The following is a 17,438-nucleotide window of genomic DNA, read 5'->3' as shown; positions in this document are numbered from 1 at the left end:
CCGTCACTACATCTGGCTGGAGAGCTCAGCTCAGTGCACGAACACTTCTTGAAATGCCTCCTGGACTTAAACAAGGTTCAGGAGCAGAGGCGCCGATTTTCTGAGTTCCCAGGGGGTGCTCGACCCCCACTCTGCCCCAGGCCCTTCCCCCACTCCACCTCTTCCCCCAAGCCCCCACCTGCCCTGCCTCTTCCCGCCCCTGCTCCACTCCAGGCCCACTCCACCCCTTCCCCCAAACCCCACCCACTCTGCCTCTTCCTGCCCCTGCTCCACTCCAGGCCCTGCCCCCACTCCACCCCCTCGCCCAAGCCCCCCCCCCACCCCGCCTCTCCCTCCCCCCCCTCCCCCCCCCCCCCCCCCCCAGGGCCTCCTGCATGCCAGTGAACAGCTGATAACTAGCAGAAAGGAGGCGCTGGAGGGAGGGGGAGGAGCTAATTGGCACTGCTGCCAATGGGTGCCGAGCACCCCTATTTTTTTCTGTGAGTGCTCCAGCCCCAGAGCACACATGGAGTCGGTGCCTATGTTCAGGGACCTCAAGGGAAGCTGTCAGTCCAGCCTTCGGAGGTGGCGCTTCCTGAGGTGTTTATCTCATAGCGGCATCTGTGACAACCCAGGCAGCCCTACCATGGCTGCCAGCTAGTGGTGTGACCGTGTCGGTTGTTCCACCGACTTGGGTTCTAAATCTGTCCCTGCAGAACCTCTTTGCCCTAATTATCCATGAATGAAAAGCCTTTGGCTGACACAAGCCCTGGAGTCCCACAAAGTACTTGTATTATCTTCCTTATTTTGGGAGAAGAGATGGGGTGGGGGTGGAGTCTTCGGGGAGGACGGAGTGGGGGCGGGGCCTTGGGTGGGAGGGGCGGCACAGGGGCCAGGGTCATGGGCACCAGTACCCCCCCGGCCACTTTTAGGGAGCTTAAGCCGCTTCTGTCCCTCACTGGAAAGGTCCATAGATAAAACAATCACAACAACCTGCAGACAAACAGACGAAACGTCAGGGCACCGACTTCCTGCTCTGTTTTGTCTCCTGTATCCCCTTCCCCCACCCATCGTCTGACTGGTCAACCTAAACCAAAGGGTTCTCAGGGTGGGGATGGTCTTAAAACTCCAACCATCCCCGTCTCCTCCCACTGAGGGCAGGTCTACGCTTAAAATGCTGCCGCGGTGCCACTGTAGCGCTTCAGTGAAGACGCTACCGTTGCTGACGGGAAGACTTCTCCACCTTCCCAGAGAGGCGGTAGCTATGGAATTCTCCCGTCGACACCGTGCTCTCTACACTGGGGGCTAGGTTGGTTTACCTGTGTCACTCAGGGGGGTGGATTTTTCACATCCCCTGAGCGATGTCGTTATATGGACTGAATTCCCTAGTGCAGACCAGGCCTCAGTTTCTGATTTTTTTTTTTGATTGCTTGTTGCTCTGGTAGCACAGTTTGCCTTGCCTTTAATGGTCTGCCATGGTCGATCTACGTCTCTGTCTGCAGCATCCACTCCTTTCCCCCCTCCAGGAAATCATGGGAATGTTAATGAATACGGAAGAAGGAGTTTTGCTTTGACCCAGGTCCTGAAATGTATTTAGTCTCCTAACTTCCAATGGAGGCTAAATACCTGAGGATCTGGGCTTTTATTACAAGTTTGTCTGGCCTGCAGCACAACAGGACTCTGAGCCTGACTGGGGCAGGTCTAGGAGCTACAGGAATATCAATAAATAACATAAATGCAATTTGGATGGTGCAAAGGTGGGAGATCAGCAGGGGATAAAGACAGACAGGGACAGCGCTTCCCTTCTTGGTAATCATAGAATCATAGAACTGGAAGGGACCTTGAGAGGTCATCTAGTCCAGTCCCCTGCCCTCATAGCAGGACTAAGTATTATCTAGACCATCCCTGACAGGTGTTTGTCTAACCTGCTCTTAAAAAGCTCCAGTGAGATTAGGTGAAATCTAACTCCTAACCACCAATAATTTTTCTTACTGTGTCTGGATTTAAATAAATGATTACATTACATTCATTTATTGACATTTGGGGGCCGGATTTCACCGTTCTGCCCTTCAGTAGCAGAGAGATGCATTCTCTTAATTGCGGTTTCAAAGAGTTTTTTTTTAACCTGGGAATTAAGTAGCGTTGTTCCCTGCATGGGGAGGGTCACATTGCTCTCCAGGGCCTCAGGGGCTGAAACTAGATGGGGCTCATTCCAGCCCAGCAAATGAGCCGGCTTCAGGAGAAGAAATGCTGTCAGGATGCACTCAAAGGGAAGTGATGTGAAACTAACCTGCTGTCACACTTGTCCTCACGGAGAGAGCCATGGCTACTGTGGAAAAACTCCAAGAGGAAGCTTCTTGTTCCATCTGTTTGGAGTATTTCCAAGACCCGGTGTCTATACACTGCGGGCACAACTTCTGCCGAGCCTGCATCACTCAGTGCTGGGCCGAACTGGCTACAAACTTCTCCTGCCCGCAGTGCAGACAGACCGCCCAGCAGAGAAACTTCAGGCTCAACAGGGAGCTGGCGAACATGGTGGAGCTAGTGAAACAGCTGAAGTTGCCTCCAACAAAAGAGCCAGAAGCGGAGCAAGTGTGCGAGAAACACAGGGAGCCTCTGAAACTCTTCTGTGAGGAGGAACAACAATTAATCTGTTTGGTCTGCAGAGAGTCCTGGGCGCACGGAGCTCACGCTGTGGTTCCCATAGAGGAGGCTGCCCAGAAGTACAAGGTAGGGAATCTCTCTCTCTCCAGAGTCTCTATTGATGCCTCTTTTATGTTTTTGGTTGGTTGCCTTTTCAATATCAAAATGGCAGGAGTTCAGTAAAGCCTAGTGTAATTTGGGCCCTTCGCTGGGCAATTTCTAGACTAAACGTTTGGGTTTCTTTCCAGTTTAACTTGAACTCCTCATTTCCTGCGTTACTGATGGTCGATTTCTGCTTTGAGCAGGGGGTTGGACTAGATGACCTCTTGAGGTCCCTTCCAACCCTGACATTCTATGATTCTATGCTCACAACAGAGTTCTTGCATGGAATTTTGGCCCAGAGCTTCAGAGGGCTTTAGATTTCTGGATTCCATTGAAATCACTGGAAATTGAGAGCCTAGGTATCTTTGAGGAGCAAAGCCTTAGCCACAAAATTTTTGACCTGTGCTCCTCATAACTGTTTTTTTTTTCTAGTGGAACCTGAGCGCCTAACGTCTCATTCATTCAATTTGCTAACAAGTGTTCCTGCAAGGGGTTGTGCTGTTAAGTTACTGATCTGTGCACCTAACATTTAAGAAAATGCTGTATAGTCTGGGAATTAGACCTAAATGAATGTGCTCTTTTGCATCAAAGGTCGCAGTCTTCCAAACACTAATTAGGGCTTGTCCATTACATGGAGAAATTCCTGATCAACTTTTATTTTGGAGCAAGAGTGCCCTTGCTCCTGTAAAGTGGATTAAGCTGAATAGGAATACATCACTGTTGTTTTGGAGTAAAAGTGTCCACACACGTACTGTGCTTTAAATTCACACCCGCAATGACTGGCAAGTCTAGATAAGTCCTTATGCACATGCTTAAATTTATATTACCATGTCAGTGAGGCTACTCAGAGTAGTACGTTAAGCATGTGTGTGTCGCAGGATCAGGGCTATTTCACCCTGAAATTACATTCCTCGGGCACTGAACCCGTTGTGACTAAAACTGACTGGAGTAATATATTACTCCTTGCTCTATGCCACATATTTCACTCCCAATAAGGTAATATATTTCTCCAATTCTTGTACTCTGAGTATCCAGTTTAACACTGACTCCTAATTCCCTGGCTTTTTAATGGATGTATTTTGCTAGCAACTGCAATGTTCTTATAAAGACTTTTTACCCTTACGTTACTGATCTATGCTTTCAATCTTAAGGAATATTTTTTGTTTGAAAACAGGATTTGAGTTATTTTGTCTTTTTGTCATCTAATAATTCTCTCCAACACCATATCCTTGAGGGCCTGGACACATTGATCTGGATTCACAAAGCTATGTAGGGCAGGTCTACACTAGCGCTTACTTCAATATAACTTAAGTCGTTTGGGGGTGTGGAGTCGCCCGCTCTCCTGCTGATATAGCTACTGCGGCTCCAGGAGTGGAGTCACAGGTGCTGTCTTTTTTTTCCCTAGTGGGTGCTCCACCCCTGCTCCACTCCACCCCTCCTGCCCTGCCCTGCCCCCTCCCTCATGGCCCCTCCCTCTTGCCCCTGGCCCCCCAAACAGCTGGTCAACATTGGTACAGCTGTGCTGCTCTAGGATTCTAGCATAGATAAGCCCTTTAGGGCTGGTCTACACTGAGCGGGGGGGGGGTGTCGATGTAAGATACGCAACTTCAGCTACGGGAATAGCATAGCTGAAGTCACGTATCTTAGATCAATTTACCTCTTGTCCTCATGGCGTGGGATCGACGTCCACGGTTCCCCCATCGACTCTGCTACCGCCACTCGCCCTGGTGAGGTCCGGAATCAATGGGAGTGTGTTCGGGGATCGATATATTGCGTCTAGACGAGATGCGATATATCGATCCCTGATAGATCGATCGCTATCCGCTGATCCGGCGGGTAGTCTGGAAGATGTTGCAAGTCCCTTTCTGAAGCTGGTCTATTTGAAATAAAGTTGACTAAGGTCCTTTTATTCTTCTTTTGTGTCATTAATTTCATACCCAACAAAGCAATAACCCACTCCTTGCTCCACAGACTGCCTGACTGCTAAGCAGGGTATTCAGAGCTCTTGGTTTGTGTAGATTATACAGACCTGCATTACTGACTGGGGGGGGAAAAACCCAGTGAATTATGGGAGGCAGACTTGGCCCCATCCATCCAGGGAATTTACATGCAAGTGACATTAAGAAAGTTCTCCCCGTGAGTTAGAGTAGCTGGTAAAGAGTTTATTTAAATGAAATCTGAATTGGATCCACTCCTCCCCCACCCAAAACAGAAATCCCACCAAACCCTTTTTCTCTTCTCAGGAGCAAGTCAAGGCTCGACTGCAGGCTCTGAGGGAAGAGAGAGAAAAACTCCTGGGATTTAAACTGACTGGTGAGAGGAGGAGCTGGGAGTATCTGGTAGGTGCCCAAAGCAGAGATGGGTATTTCTGCCTCTGAGTGAGTATCGCTGGCCTTGTGTAGACTAGAATTTAAATATGGGCTAGTAGATGTTGTGGCTAGTCTACACTGAAAACACCACCGTGGCACAGCTGTAGTGCTTCAGTGTGGACACAACTTACGCTGACAGGAGGGGCTCTCCCATTGGCGTAGGTAATCCACCTCCCCGAGAGGTCAACGGAAGAGTTCTTCCTAGCTCTGGCTACATGGGTACTTAGGCTGGCTGAACTATGCTGCTCAGGGGTGTGAATTTTTCACACCCCTGACCGTTGTGGTTATGCTGATAGAACTTAAGCCCAAGCTTAAGAGCCTGGGATGTGAATGTTTGTGTCCCTCTGAGACAATAAATGTGTGTGTGTCAGAGTGTTTCTCGCTCTACGGCTTCCGTGTGGGGACAGTATTTGGGTTTTGTTGTGACCACATGCTCCTGAGTGTGATGCATGTGTGATTAAATTTCCACATGCCGAGGCAACACATAGGGGGGGCATGTGCCCCCCCAGATTTGCTGCACAATTTGTACTGAGCATGCTCCCATGGACTGAGCATGCTCAGTAACACTGCTGAAGCCGGCTGCCCTCACTCTGTCCCCCCACCCCCTCCCCAGTGGCAGGCACGGATTGTCGCTGTCCACGGGAGTGCCTATAGGAAGTTTCTGGATGTCTCTTTCATGTGTGTCCATGAACATTTGTCTCTGCAGTTTGTATTTGTTTTTTAAATGACCGATGTGCTGATATCATAATTTTTCTCATTGGATTTTTTTGTTGGTGTCATGCTTTTAATTTCCCGCACCTCCCTTTGCCCAGGAGTCGCTGCCAGTGCAGTGTGTGTGTGTGTGTGTGTGTGTGTGTGTGTGTGTGTGTGTGTGTGTGTGTGTGAGAGAGAGAGAGAGAGAGAGAGGGGCCAGGTCTACACTGACACCCAGCTATGTCATTCAAGGATGTGAAAAATCTTCCCCCCCCCCCCGAAAGACATAGTTAAGCTGGCCTACCCTGGTGTAGACAGTGCTAAGTTGATAGAATTCTTCCATCAACCTAGTGACTGCTTCTCAGGGAGGTGGATTTAGCACAGCAATGGGAGAACCAGTGCCAGATTACCGCATGGAAAAATCTCCCCCTGCCACAGCCCCAGGGCGGGAGGAGCTCTCTCTCCCCACCACAACCTCCGTGCAGAGCTTCTCCAGTCTCGGTGTTGCAGTAGGGAGGAGGAGCAAGCCGGGGGGGGAGGGGGGCGGGGGAGGCTGTGGTGGAAGGGGTGGAATGGGGGTGGGACTGTGGGCAGAACAGGGGCATGGCCACGGAGGAAGGGGCAGAACAAGGGAGGGGCCGTGGGTGGAACGAGGGCAGGGCCACAGGGGAAGGGGCGGAACAGGGTGGGGTCATGGGCGGGGTTGCAGGTGGAAGGGGCGGAACGGGGGTGGAACTGAAGGTGGAAGGGGTGGGGTAGGGCCACAGTTTTGGCATTGGGGCCCCCTCACTTGCTCCGGCCCAGGGCCCCAGGAGACCTTGATCTGCCTCTGGGGAGACCCCCTCCTGTTGCTGCAGTGAGTGTCTATACTGACGCACTAGCACGACGCAGCTGCAGCGCTGCCACTGTAGCGGTTTCAGTGTAGACACAGCCAGAGAGGGAGAGAATGTTAACCTGAGTCCTGCCTCCTGCTGCCCTTTCTGCTGCTAGACGAATCTGGAGTTCACTAAGCCAGTGATATGAGAACATCCTAATCATGCAACACTGTAGCCAAAATGTGCTCCTTGGATGCATAACCATGGGACTCTTGAGTAGGGGTAGAGAGGTTATTTTACCTCTGTATTTGGCCCTGGTGAAACCGCTGCTGGAATCCCATGTCCAGTTCTGGTGTCCTCAGTTCAGAAAGGATGTTGATAAACTGGAGAGGGTTCAGAGAAGAGCTACGAGACTGAGCAATGGAATAGAAAACATGCCTTCTAGTAATAGATGCAAAGAGCTCCATCTATTTAACTTAACATAAAGAAGGCTTCAGAAGTGACTGGATCACGGTGTGTAAGTACCTAAGTGGGAAACAAATGTTTGATAATGAGCTCTTTGAAACTAGAGGACAAAAATATACCACCATCCTCTGGCTGGAAGTTGAAGCTAGACAAATTCAGACTGGAAATAAGACATATATTTCTAACAGTGCGGGTAATTAACCACTGGAATATTACCAAGGGTCATGGCGGATTCTCAATCACTGACAATTTTTCCATCAAGATTGGATTTAAAAAAAAAAAAAAAGATTTGCTCTAATTAAAGAGAAAATGTTTTGGAAAATCCTATGGCCTGTGTTACACAGGTCAGACTAGATGATCACAATGGTCTCTTCTGGCCTTGGAATCTATGAATCCATGCTAAAGATTGCACATTATTAACATAAATTAGGACTGACTAAGGAAGCTTTAGGAAGATCTCTCTCTCATCCATAGGGAGTTTGTCTCAAAAAAAGTCTTGAAATGACTTTTTGGGGTAGTGAGAAATTTCCCTTTGGCAGACACATGGCTGTATGAAATACCCCTGATCTCTCTGCAGGGTCTTTACCTGCCCATTCCCCATTTCTATCTGTCTGTTACAGGAAAAGATCAAAAAGGAGAGGCAGAGAATTGGGTTTGAATTTCAGCAGCTCCGCCAGTTTCTGGAGGAACAAGAGCGCCTCCTGCTGGCCCGGCTGGAAGAGTTGGACAGGATTATGAAGTGGCAAAAGGAAACGGTCACCAGATTTCCCATGGAGATTTCCCTTCTTAATAGCCTGATCAGTGAGCTGGAGGGGAAGTGCCAGCAGCCAGCAAGTGATTTCCTGCAGGTGAATTTCCTTTCTGTGGAGATAGGTTCCAGCAGTGGGCAGCTGCAGGAGCCTTTCCCCGTTGCCAGAGCCTTTCTCCACTTCTGTTAGAGACACCCCAGTTGCCTCTGCACAGTATCCTGAACTATTTTCACAGGGGGTGATGCATAAAATTGGGGATGATGCACAGGGGATGATGCCAAAATTACCCCCAACATTTTCTCTGATGTGGAATATTCCTGGTATGTAGCCTGCTCTCCCAGTTCTCTGTGAGACGCTGCCTACGGCTGTCCTGTGCATGCAGAATGCGTCAGAGCCCTGTGGCAACTTTGCTTGCCAGAGCTCTGCACCCAGCTAGTGCCCTAGGGAAGTTCAAATCCAAATGAGCCCATAAATATTTAACTTATTGTTTGTATTGCAGTAGCCTCCAGAGGCCCCAATGTGCCAGGCACAGAGAGAGGCTGCAGCAGAGCCCGCAAATGAACCCCATAATCCAGCCTCCAAAGTAGGAGGCTAAACATTTTGCTAAGGCAACATAACACGCGCCAACCCCAGGAATCTGCTGTGGAGATGGCGGTGGAGATTGGAGCGGGAAATGTTAATCTTCCTGATTAACATTTGCCTTTTGAAAACACCCTGGATTGTTTCTCTGTGCCCAATAGAACGTGCCGCCTATCCCCAGGGGAAGATTTAGGGACCATTTTGGAAAATCCAACTCCATGATCTAACTGCTTTAATAAATATGTAGAAGTAGGTTGTGACTTTAACCTATGGAACTTGATGGGTGAAAGCTCATTTCCCGCAGGCGGGATCTTTGGCATTTCACATGTGCAATCAACTTCCTTTCTCTCTTTCTCTCCCTTCTAGGACATCAGGATCACCTTGAGCAGGTACATGGCTCCGTCTCACTCTCCCTTGCCTTTCATTCTCTTGTCATGTTAAAACCCCGGGGCACAGCAGCAAGGTGTAGGGGGCACAATCACAATTCTCCCAGTGTTAAGTTTAATTAAGTGGTTTTAAATAGCTTCCACCCAGTGATTACTTTGTAATGAAACAAGTGCCGTGGCTCAGGCAATTAGAAGCCATATTTTTTACTTTCATAACTGATGCGTCAAGCCCAGAGGTGCCGGGGCTATGAACTGCCAGGCCCAGAGGTGCCGGGACTGTGAACTGTCAGGCCTAGAGGTGCCGGGACTGTGAACTGCCAATCCCAGAGGTGCTGGGGCTCTGAACTGCCAGGCCCAGAGGTGCCGGGGCTATGAACTGCCAAGCCCAGAGGTGCCGGGGCTCTGAACTGCCAGGCCTAGAGGTGCCGGGGCTATGATCTGCCAAGCCCAGAGGTGCCGGGACTGTGAACTGCCAGGCCTAGAGGTGCCGGGGCTATGAACTGCCAGGCCCAGAGGTGCCAAAGATATGAACTGGCAGGCCTAGAGATGCCGGGGCTATGAACTGCCAACCTAAAGGTGCCGGGGCTAGGAACTACCAAGCCTAGAGGTGCTGGCACTAAGCCCTGGCAAGCCCTGGCACAAATTAAGCAATGCTTCTACCTCTAAGGGACTGGCTGTGTCAGGATGCTGGGGATGGAATAAGAGGCCTTTCATCTCAGCACCTCTACAGGCAAGATAGGTGGGGGGACACCTCCCCGATTTGAGGATTGCACTGCAGCATAGGCAGGAGATGCCTACTGGGAGGTAACAGTGCCCGTGCCCAGAGGCAGAAACATGGCATTTTTAGAACCCATGGCATTTTTAGAACATAAGAGTGGCCACACGGGGTCAGACTAATGCCCCATCTAGCCCAGTATCCTGTCTCCCGACAGTGTCCAATCCCAGGTGCCCCAGAGGGAATGAACAGAACAGGCAATCATCAAGTGAGACATCCCCTGTTGCCCATTCCCAGCTTCTGGCAAACAGAGGCTAGGGACACCATCCCTGTCAGCCAGACTAATAGCCATTGATGGATCTATCCTCCATGAATGTATCTAGTTCTTTTTCGAACCCTGTTATAGTCTTGGCCTTCACAACATCTTCCGGCAAAGAGTTCCACAGGTTGACTGTGGGTTGTGGCTAAAAGGTAGGTGTTGAGTGAGCTTAGGCACCTACAGGGTTAGGTGGCAGATGAAGGGGGTTGCAATGCCACCTAAATCTGGGACTCAGGTGCCTCAATCCCTTTGTGGATCTGGGCCTAATAGTCTCTGTAGCCTAAGGATGGATCATAACCGTGGGGAAAGCATGCACAGCTAGTGCCTCGGTGTCACCTTCTGTGAGGGTAGGACACACAGAGGAATCCATTCTCCAAGGGCCCCAGTACAGCAGCATTGACTAGCATGAGCTTCATATTAAAAGGCAATTAAGTAATGCATAATAAGGAGTAATTAATGTAATTAATACAATTCACTTCAGAGAGTTTTCTCTCTCCAGGTGCGAGATGTTCCAGCAGCCCACAGGGATTTCTCTTGAGCTGGAAAAGAGACTCAATGATTTCTCTCAAAAAACTATTGCCTTAAAGGAGACCCTGCGGAAATTCAAAGGTACCAAGAGGGGAGGCAGGCAGAGAATCGAGATGTGTCTCTGTAACTGTAAGAGGGGGCGGGCTCTGGCCACTTAGCGGCCAATGTAAAACCCAGCAAAAGTACAGTAGAGGACCATTGGACGGGCAGTGGGAACTGTCCAGGGCTAAAGAAGTTTCGAACGAGGATTCAGAAATGAAATAACATGAATATGGTTCAATGTTATATTTACTTGTTTCTCCTACATCATGAGAAATTTGGGATCCAGGTGAAGGGAGCAGTGCGAGATCCCAAAGGGGCTGAATCCTGTGTATGAATAGGGCCTTATCAAGTTCACGGCCATGAAAAATGAGTCACGGACCGTGAAATCTGGTCTCCCCCTGTGAAATCAGGTCTTTTGTGTGCTTTTGCCCTATACTATATAGATTTCATGGGGGAGACCAGTGTTTCTCAAATTGTGGGTCTTGACCCAAAAGGGAGTTGCAGGGGGGTCGCAAGGTTTATTTTAGGGGGGTAGCGGTATTGCCACCCTTACTTCTGCATTGCTGCCTTCAGAGCTGGGCGGCTGGAGAGTGGCGGCTGCTGACTGAGGGCCCAGCTCTGAAGGCAGCAGCGCAGAAACAAGGGTGGCAATACCATACTGTGCCATCCTTACGTCTGCGCCGCTGCTGGCGGTGGTGCTACTTTCAGAGCTAGATTCCCAGCCAGCAGCCACCGCTCTCCAGCTGCCCAGCTCTGAAGGCAGCGCCGCTGCCAGCAGCAGCACAGAAGTAAGGGTAGCAGTGCTGCAACCGCCCCTACAATAACCTTGTGACCTCCCCCCCAACTCCTTTTTGGGTCAGGACCCCTGCAATTACAAGACTGTGAAATCTCAGATTTAAATAGCTGAAATCATGAAATTTATGATTTTTTAAATCCCATGACTGTGTAATTGACCAAAATGGACCATGAATTTGGTAGGGCCCTACTTATGAATGGAGAAAGAGATCCAGTAAACAATGGTTTAATAACAGAGAAAAAGAGGGAACAGATCAAGGAGATAGAGCTGGGGGCTGGGAGTCAGGAGACCTGGGTTTTGTTCTAGCTCCTCCACCGATTTGGTGAGCGACCCTGGAAAAATCAATTCGGTTCTCCGTGCCTCAGTTTCCCCATCTCCAAAATCATGACGTTCTATTCCTCCCGCACAGCCACCCCCTTGCACTTTGTGCATAGGAAGTCCCTTCTAGCTTCCGGCAGGAAAGAAAACATGGCGCATCCGTGGTAGGTCACCGCCGCTGTTCTAGTGCTGACCATCTTGAAATCTGCACAGAGAAGGAAAGCTTCTCGCGTGCCCTCTCTTGGCTCCCTGCCAAGCTCTCCCGTTACTTAGCCTAGCAAATGAGGATTTACACCAAGTCTCCCGGCTTAGGTTAGCCCAGCCCCTCACCATTAGGGAGCAACAAGTGGGGCTGATCAAAGCTTGATGGGTCAGGCCAACAGACAATGAGAACTGCAGTCTGTGCTGGGTTCTCTGATGTTCAGTCTAGGAATGTATTGGTGTTTTGAGATCCTTCAAGGAAACAAGTGATATAGTCACATAAAAATGCTTCTGGGATATTCTTGATTTGGTTTAAGGTACATCTGGTTTGACTAAACAAGTTTTTTCTCTCCATATCTCTGCCCCTTTCCCTCTCTCTGTTTTCCTTCCCTCATTAAGCGGGCTTGTTTAATTCAGATTGGAAAGCTGGGCATAAAGTTGACTGCATGACATCTCTCCTCTCTAGACACTCTGGCTCTGGGACTAGAGACCGGTGCAGGGAGATCTCTAGCGTGGGGTGTGGATACCATAGGAAGAAAGGGTGAGTTTTTACAGGGATATTTCCTAGTTTGCATTTGTAGCTCTGGCTTGAATGGCAGAAGAGCCTCTGAGATCAAACAAAACAGCCTCCTGCCAACAGAGAGAGAGGGGGGGGGCAACAGGAAAGGGGAGGGGGACTTAAACATCCTACAATATTAACCCCTTAACTGCTGTTCCCACATGACAAGCGCGGCATGGGAGTGAGACGGGGCCGGCAGTGCAATCCCCTGATTGAATGGGACTCAGTGCTGTTGGCTTGAACCTCCCTCAGTGTTCCCCCCGGGTCACTTGCTTCCCTCCCTCAATCACCTGAATCTCTCATTTTCTCTTCCCACTGGGCTGCGGGGTCTCCATTTATGGTCCTCCCTTCACCCTGGCTCTTTAGGACCTCTCCACTGTTGCCTGTCCCTTTGGAAGGTTAATCATGTTTGGATTGGTGGCCAATTGATCAGAGTCTTCCCCCAGAATCAGACCTAACACTACGGAGATTGATATCTTGTGGGGAGTCTCAAGTTGGATGACAAGGACTCATACCCGGGCGGCAAAGTAAAACCTTAGATACCTTTATGAAAATAAAGGAGAAAGCTAGAAAAGACTCGAGCCAAATAACAAGGTAGAGATCATACAGGACCGGGGTTATCTGTGGTATCACTCGATGCATAAGCTCCTAGAATTTCATACTCATAGCCTGGGTTGAGGACCTGGTGATAAGAGACAACAGGACCAGCCCCATCTCTGGCATCTATAGGCTAACAAAGCGGTTCTCAAACTTTAGCAACCCAAGGACCCCCATTTTGATTTAAAAAATTTTGAGGACCCCCAAACTTCCCCTCCCCCCTAGGCCCCGCACCACTCCACTCCTTCCGCCAAGGCCTCTCCCCCTCCCCATCTCTTTCTGCCCCTGCCCCACCCCTGCCCCTCCTCTTTCCCACCTCCTCCCCCGAGCGTGCTTCATCCCTGCTCCTCCCGCTCCCTCCCAGCACCTCCTGCATGTGCTGTTCCCTGGTGTGCAGGAGGCACTGGGAGGGAGGGGGAGGAGTTGATCAGCTGGGCCCCTGGAGTACCCTCGCAGACCCCCAGTTTGAGAAATGCTGGGTTAACATGTAACAGCCATTTCAGCCCATGATCATACCATCACCCCTTGCTCCAGCGGATTCGCGATTATTTCTTCTGATGTTCCTTGCGGTAGCATTGACTGGAACATTGTAACTCGTACCATTGAGCAAGCTCTCCTTAGTTCCCAATATCTAAAGGTAACCGCTAGGCCATTAATCTATGCCAAGGGTTACCACCTGCTTAACCACGCTTATGCTAATTTATGCTTCAGCTAATCCTGCAGCGGTTCTCAAACTGGGGGTTGGAATCCCAAAGTGGATTTTAATGGGGTCACCAGGGCTGGCTTCGACTTGCTGGGACCCAGGGCCAAAGCCAAAGCCCAAGCCCAAGCCCCACCACCTGGGGCTGAAGCCAAAGCCCGAGGGCTTCAGCCCTGGGTCGTGGGGCTCAGGGTTACAGGCCCCCTGCCTGGGCTGAAGCCCTTGGGCTTTGGCCCCTCTGCCTGGGGCAGGAGTGCTTGCGTGGGCTCAGGCTTCGGTCCCCCCTCCTGATGTCATATAATATTTTTTGTTGTCAGAACAGGGTAGCGGTGCAATGAAATTTGAGAACACCTGATTAACAGTACACAGGCCTGTAGGTTTCTCACATTACAGCTGAATATAATGAAAGCAGCTAAATATAGTGAAGGCAAGTGTCACGGAGTGTGGGGGAGTCAGGGCCCCGCACCCCCGACTTCCTGCGATTCACCGTGACTCTCAGCCATCCAGTAAAAGAGAAGGTTTATTAGACAACAGGAATACAGTCCAAAACAGAGCTTGTGGGTACAGAAAACAGGACCCCTCACTCGGGTCCATCTTGGGGGGCTAGGAATCCCAGACCCCGGTGCTGGGCCTCCCTTTGTTTCCCCAGCCAGCTCCAAACTGAAACCCCCTCCAGCCCCTCCTCTGGCCTTTGTCTCTTTCCGAGCCAGGAGGCCACCTGATCTCTTTGTTCTCCAACACCTTCAGTTGGCACCTTGCAGGGGAGGGGCCCAGGCCATCAGTTGCCAGGAGATGGGATATCGGCCATTCTCTGTGCAGACAGCATCACACTGGCCCTTCAGGGCTCTGCAACAATCACACACCGTTATCCCACCACCTAGATACTTAAGAAAGGCATAGGGGAAACTGAGGCACTCACACAGTATTCAGAGAAAACATTAAGAACATTCCCACTTGGTCACAGCCAGACAGTGAATATCGGCAAGCTTGCCCTATGGGCTACACCACTGGCTGCCTTCTCCTCCTCCTGTCTGCCACGTGGGCTGAGAGGCAGCTCTCCATCGGTTGGCGTCCCCTATTTCTCTTCCATTCCGCAGTGGGCTGGGTGTTCTTCCCCAGGGGTTCCCCCTCCCCCCCACTGCACAGAAGTTTGAGCTGTGATCTGGGCTGCTTCCTCCTTGCTAGCTGAGGACGGGGCGTCTCTCCCTAACAGGCACAGCGGCTGCCTCCCCTGCTGTGTCCCTGCTGCTGGCAGTGGGGCAGCCCCCACAGGGAGACGCAGCAGGGGAAGAGGCAGAGAGAAGCAGTCACAGCAGCAGATATAGCAGCACCCCTAGAGCCTGGGAGAGGACAGAGAGGCAGAAAATCAGGGAGTGACCCAGGTGGGACGGAGCTGCTGGGGAGTGCGAGAAAAGGTCCCCTCCTTCGACAGGGCCGAGCTCTGCCCCTAATGCTCTGATTCTCTCTCCCCAGCGAATGTGACTCTGGATCCAGACACGGCTCATCCCCAGCTTGTCCTATCTGCGGATGGGAAAGGCGTGAGACGGGGACACGAGCAGCAGGATCTGCCCGACAATCCCGAGCGATTCGATTCCGTTCTCTCCGTGCTGGGCCGTGACGGGTTCGCCTCGGGCAGACACTACTGGGAGGTGGAGGTGGGCGTTGGGGGAATCTGGTCGGTGGGGGTGGCCAGGGAGTCTGTAAGGAGGAAGGGACGGATGAGCAATTACCCTGAGCAGGAGATCTGGGCTGTGGGTCACTGGGGTGGTCAGTACCGGGCTTACACCGCCTGTGAGACCATTCTACCCCTGCCTACGATCCCCAGGAGAATCCGGGTGGCTCTGGACTATGAAGGGGGGCGGGTGGCATTTTTTGATGTTGACAACAAGTTCCTGATCTTCATTTTCCCACCGGCCTCTTTCACTGGGGAGAGACTCTTCCCTTTCTTTTTGGCGGGATCCCCACTCCGGCTGTGTCCCTGAGATAGGGGTGAAGGGGAATGGTCCCATATGATCATAGGTGCTGACTCCACAGGTGCTCCGGGGATGGAGCACCCCTGGAAAAAAAATAGTGGGAGCTCAGCACCCATCAGCCACAGCTGTTCAGCGGCATGGCCGATCAGCTGTTTGGCAATGCCCCTGATTAGCTAATTGGGGGGCTCTGCTAAGCAGCTGATGGCGGTGCCAACAAACAGCTGTTTGGTGGCTTGGAGAGGGGTTTGGGGGAGGGCAGAAACCAGTGAGTGGTGGGCAGGCGGGGCTTTGGGGAGTGGGCGGAGCAGGGGTGAGAAGAGGCAGAGCGAGGATGGGCCTTGGGGGAAGGGGCAGAGTGGGGGCGGGGCCTCAGGGCAGAAACACCCCCGGGAAAAAATAGAAGTTGGAGCCTATTCATGTGACAACCATAAAATAGGTTTCTCTAACTTCTGACGTCATGACACTGAGGCTAGAGCGTATTTCTGGCCAGACAAAATGGCAGAGAGATTGACGTGAAGGCGAAGCAAACGACATTTGTCTGTCAATTCTTTATGATTCTGGAGGCCCAGGGATTTTGCAAGATCAGGGAATAAGAAATGCTGCCCGTAGTCACCTGTGATTCTGCAGCCTCTAGGGGAAATTTTGCAGCAACGTCAGAGACAATTTTAAAGGGCGTTTTTAAATAGATTTAAATGGTGCAGTTAGTGTAGCAAGATATTTCATTGTGTTTATTTTACACTATTCCCAGGTGATCAGTTTCCAATATCCCAACATCTTTGTGCTGAGAATGCGTAGCTACAGGAGAGATTCTTTTAAGGGGGAGCTGGAGGTTTTAGTTTCTGGATGGGGGACATTTGGGGATTTTGGCGCAGGACCTTAACGGTATATAGGAGTCTATTTCAATGGGAGTTACACACCTAAATACGTTTGAGGATCTGGGCCATTGGCACCTGGGGTGGGATGAGAGGCTGTTTGGTATTGAGGGATCGGCGTGTGGCTGGAGGTTTTGGTGAAAACAATCAGCAGTGAAAGAATTGACAATGCCCAGTGTAGTAGGAAGAGAACCTAAGATATAAGCCCTTGTATCACAGGCCTGGTATGAGGCCTGAGCTAAAGTAATGGGCAAGCTTTGCTGATATAAAGCAAAGTTAGCAAAAGTCAGGCTGTGAGCAAACGTCAGGCTCCGCCTGCTTGCAAGCTCACAGAATCTGACAAGGACAGAGCTAACATTGCAGAAACACAGATTCCTAAGACGTGCTAGGCGCAGAGTACTCACCCAAACACATTCCAGAAGAGTGGTACCAGAACATCCCGATATCAAGGATGGTACCAAAACATTCCCCAAGGATAACAAGAACACACTGACCCCTCCTAAAAGATAAGGTCAGGATGACAGTGTAATAAATAAAGATGTTTTAATCAAACCAATATGTACAAGGAAATGGGTAATAACTAGCTACGTCACGGGGCAGTAACTAACTATGTCAGAGGGGCAGTACATAATTTGTTTGTATCAGGGTATAAAGGTGTATCTCTGAGAGAGTCCAGCCGAGAGGGTAACAGAAAATCCCGCCATTCACTGAACTGTGTCCATTGTCTATTGTCACGGGCATACATGTCTTCGTATCTTCGTAAAGTCTGCCAGGTGCCATTACCGTGCTTTGTCGACAATAAACCTGGCCTGGTTCATCCCTTAATGGATCTTGTGGTCATTGGGCGGTTCGCTTGAGGTCTGCTGTGCCGGCTGTCTGCGCAGAGCTGGGGCAGCACACAGGGAGTACACACACATGCAGCCAACATCTAACCACACCCATCTTTATGTCTGAGTTAAAAACCCACTGAACTCAATGGGGGAATCTATATTTCTCAGAGCAATTGGAGGTGGGGGGAGGTAGGGAAGGGAGGAGAGA

The 17,438-nt window shown here is 50.6% G+C and overlaps 1 protein-coding gene across 1 annotated transcript; it reads left to right on the top strand.

The window, feature by feature from the left end:
• The first annotated feature begins 2,301 nt into the window (after positions 1-2,301).
• Positions 2,302-15,537, top strand: LOC117887297 (zinc finger protein RFP-like). Its single transcript, XM_034789751.1, has 6 exons — positions 2,302-2,709; positions 4,968-5,063; positions 7,687-7,914; positions 8,761-8,783; positions 10,314-10,423; positions 15,029-15,537. The coding sequence occupies exons 1-6, from the start codon at positions 2,302-2,304 to the stop codon at positions 15,535-15,537; spliced, it is 1,374 nt and encodes a 457-aa protein (XP_034645642.1).
• Positions 15,538-17,438: the final 1,901 nt, after the last annotated feature.

Source organism: Trachemys scripta, chromosome 14, assembly GCF_013100865.1.
Source record: "Trachemys scripta elegans isolate TJP31775 chromosome 14, CAS_Tse_1.0, whole genome shotgun sequence".
In the NCBI taxonomy this organism is placed as follows: Eukaryota; Metazoa; Chordata; order Testudines; family Emydidae; genus Trachemys; species Trachemys scripta.
The sequence above is the reverse complement of the archived record's forward strand: the minus strand, read 5'-3'. Positions and strand labels throughout refer to the sequence as shown.

What these genes read in the sequence shown, in the direction of transcription:
- LOC117887297 (XM_034789751.1), top strand. Translation starts at nt 2,302, where the DNA reads ATGGCTACTGTGGAAAAACTCCAAGAGGAAGCTTCTTGTTCCATCTGT. An exon ending in CAGCAAGTGATTTCCTGCAG is followed by an intron (nt 7,915 to 8,760) that starts GTGAATTTCCTT and finishes TCTCCCTTCTAG; the next exon opens with GACATCAGGATCACCTTGAG. An exon ending in ATCAGGATCACCTTGAGCAG is followed by an intron (nt 8,784 to 10,313) that starts GTACATGGCTCC and finishes TTCTCTCTCCAG; the next exon opens with GTGCGAGATGTTCCAGCAGC.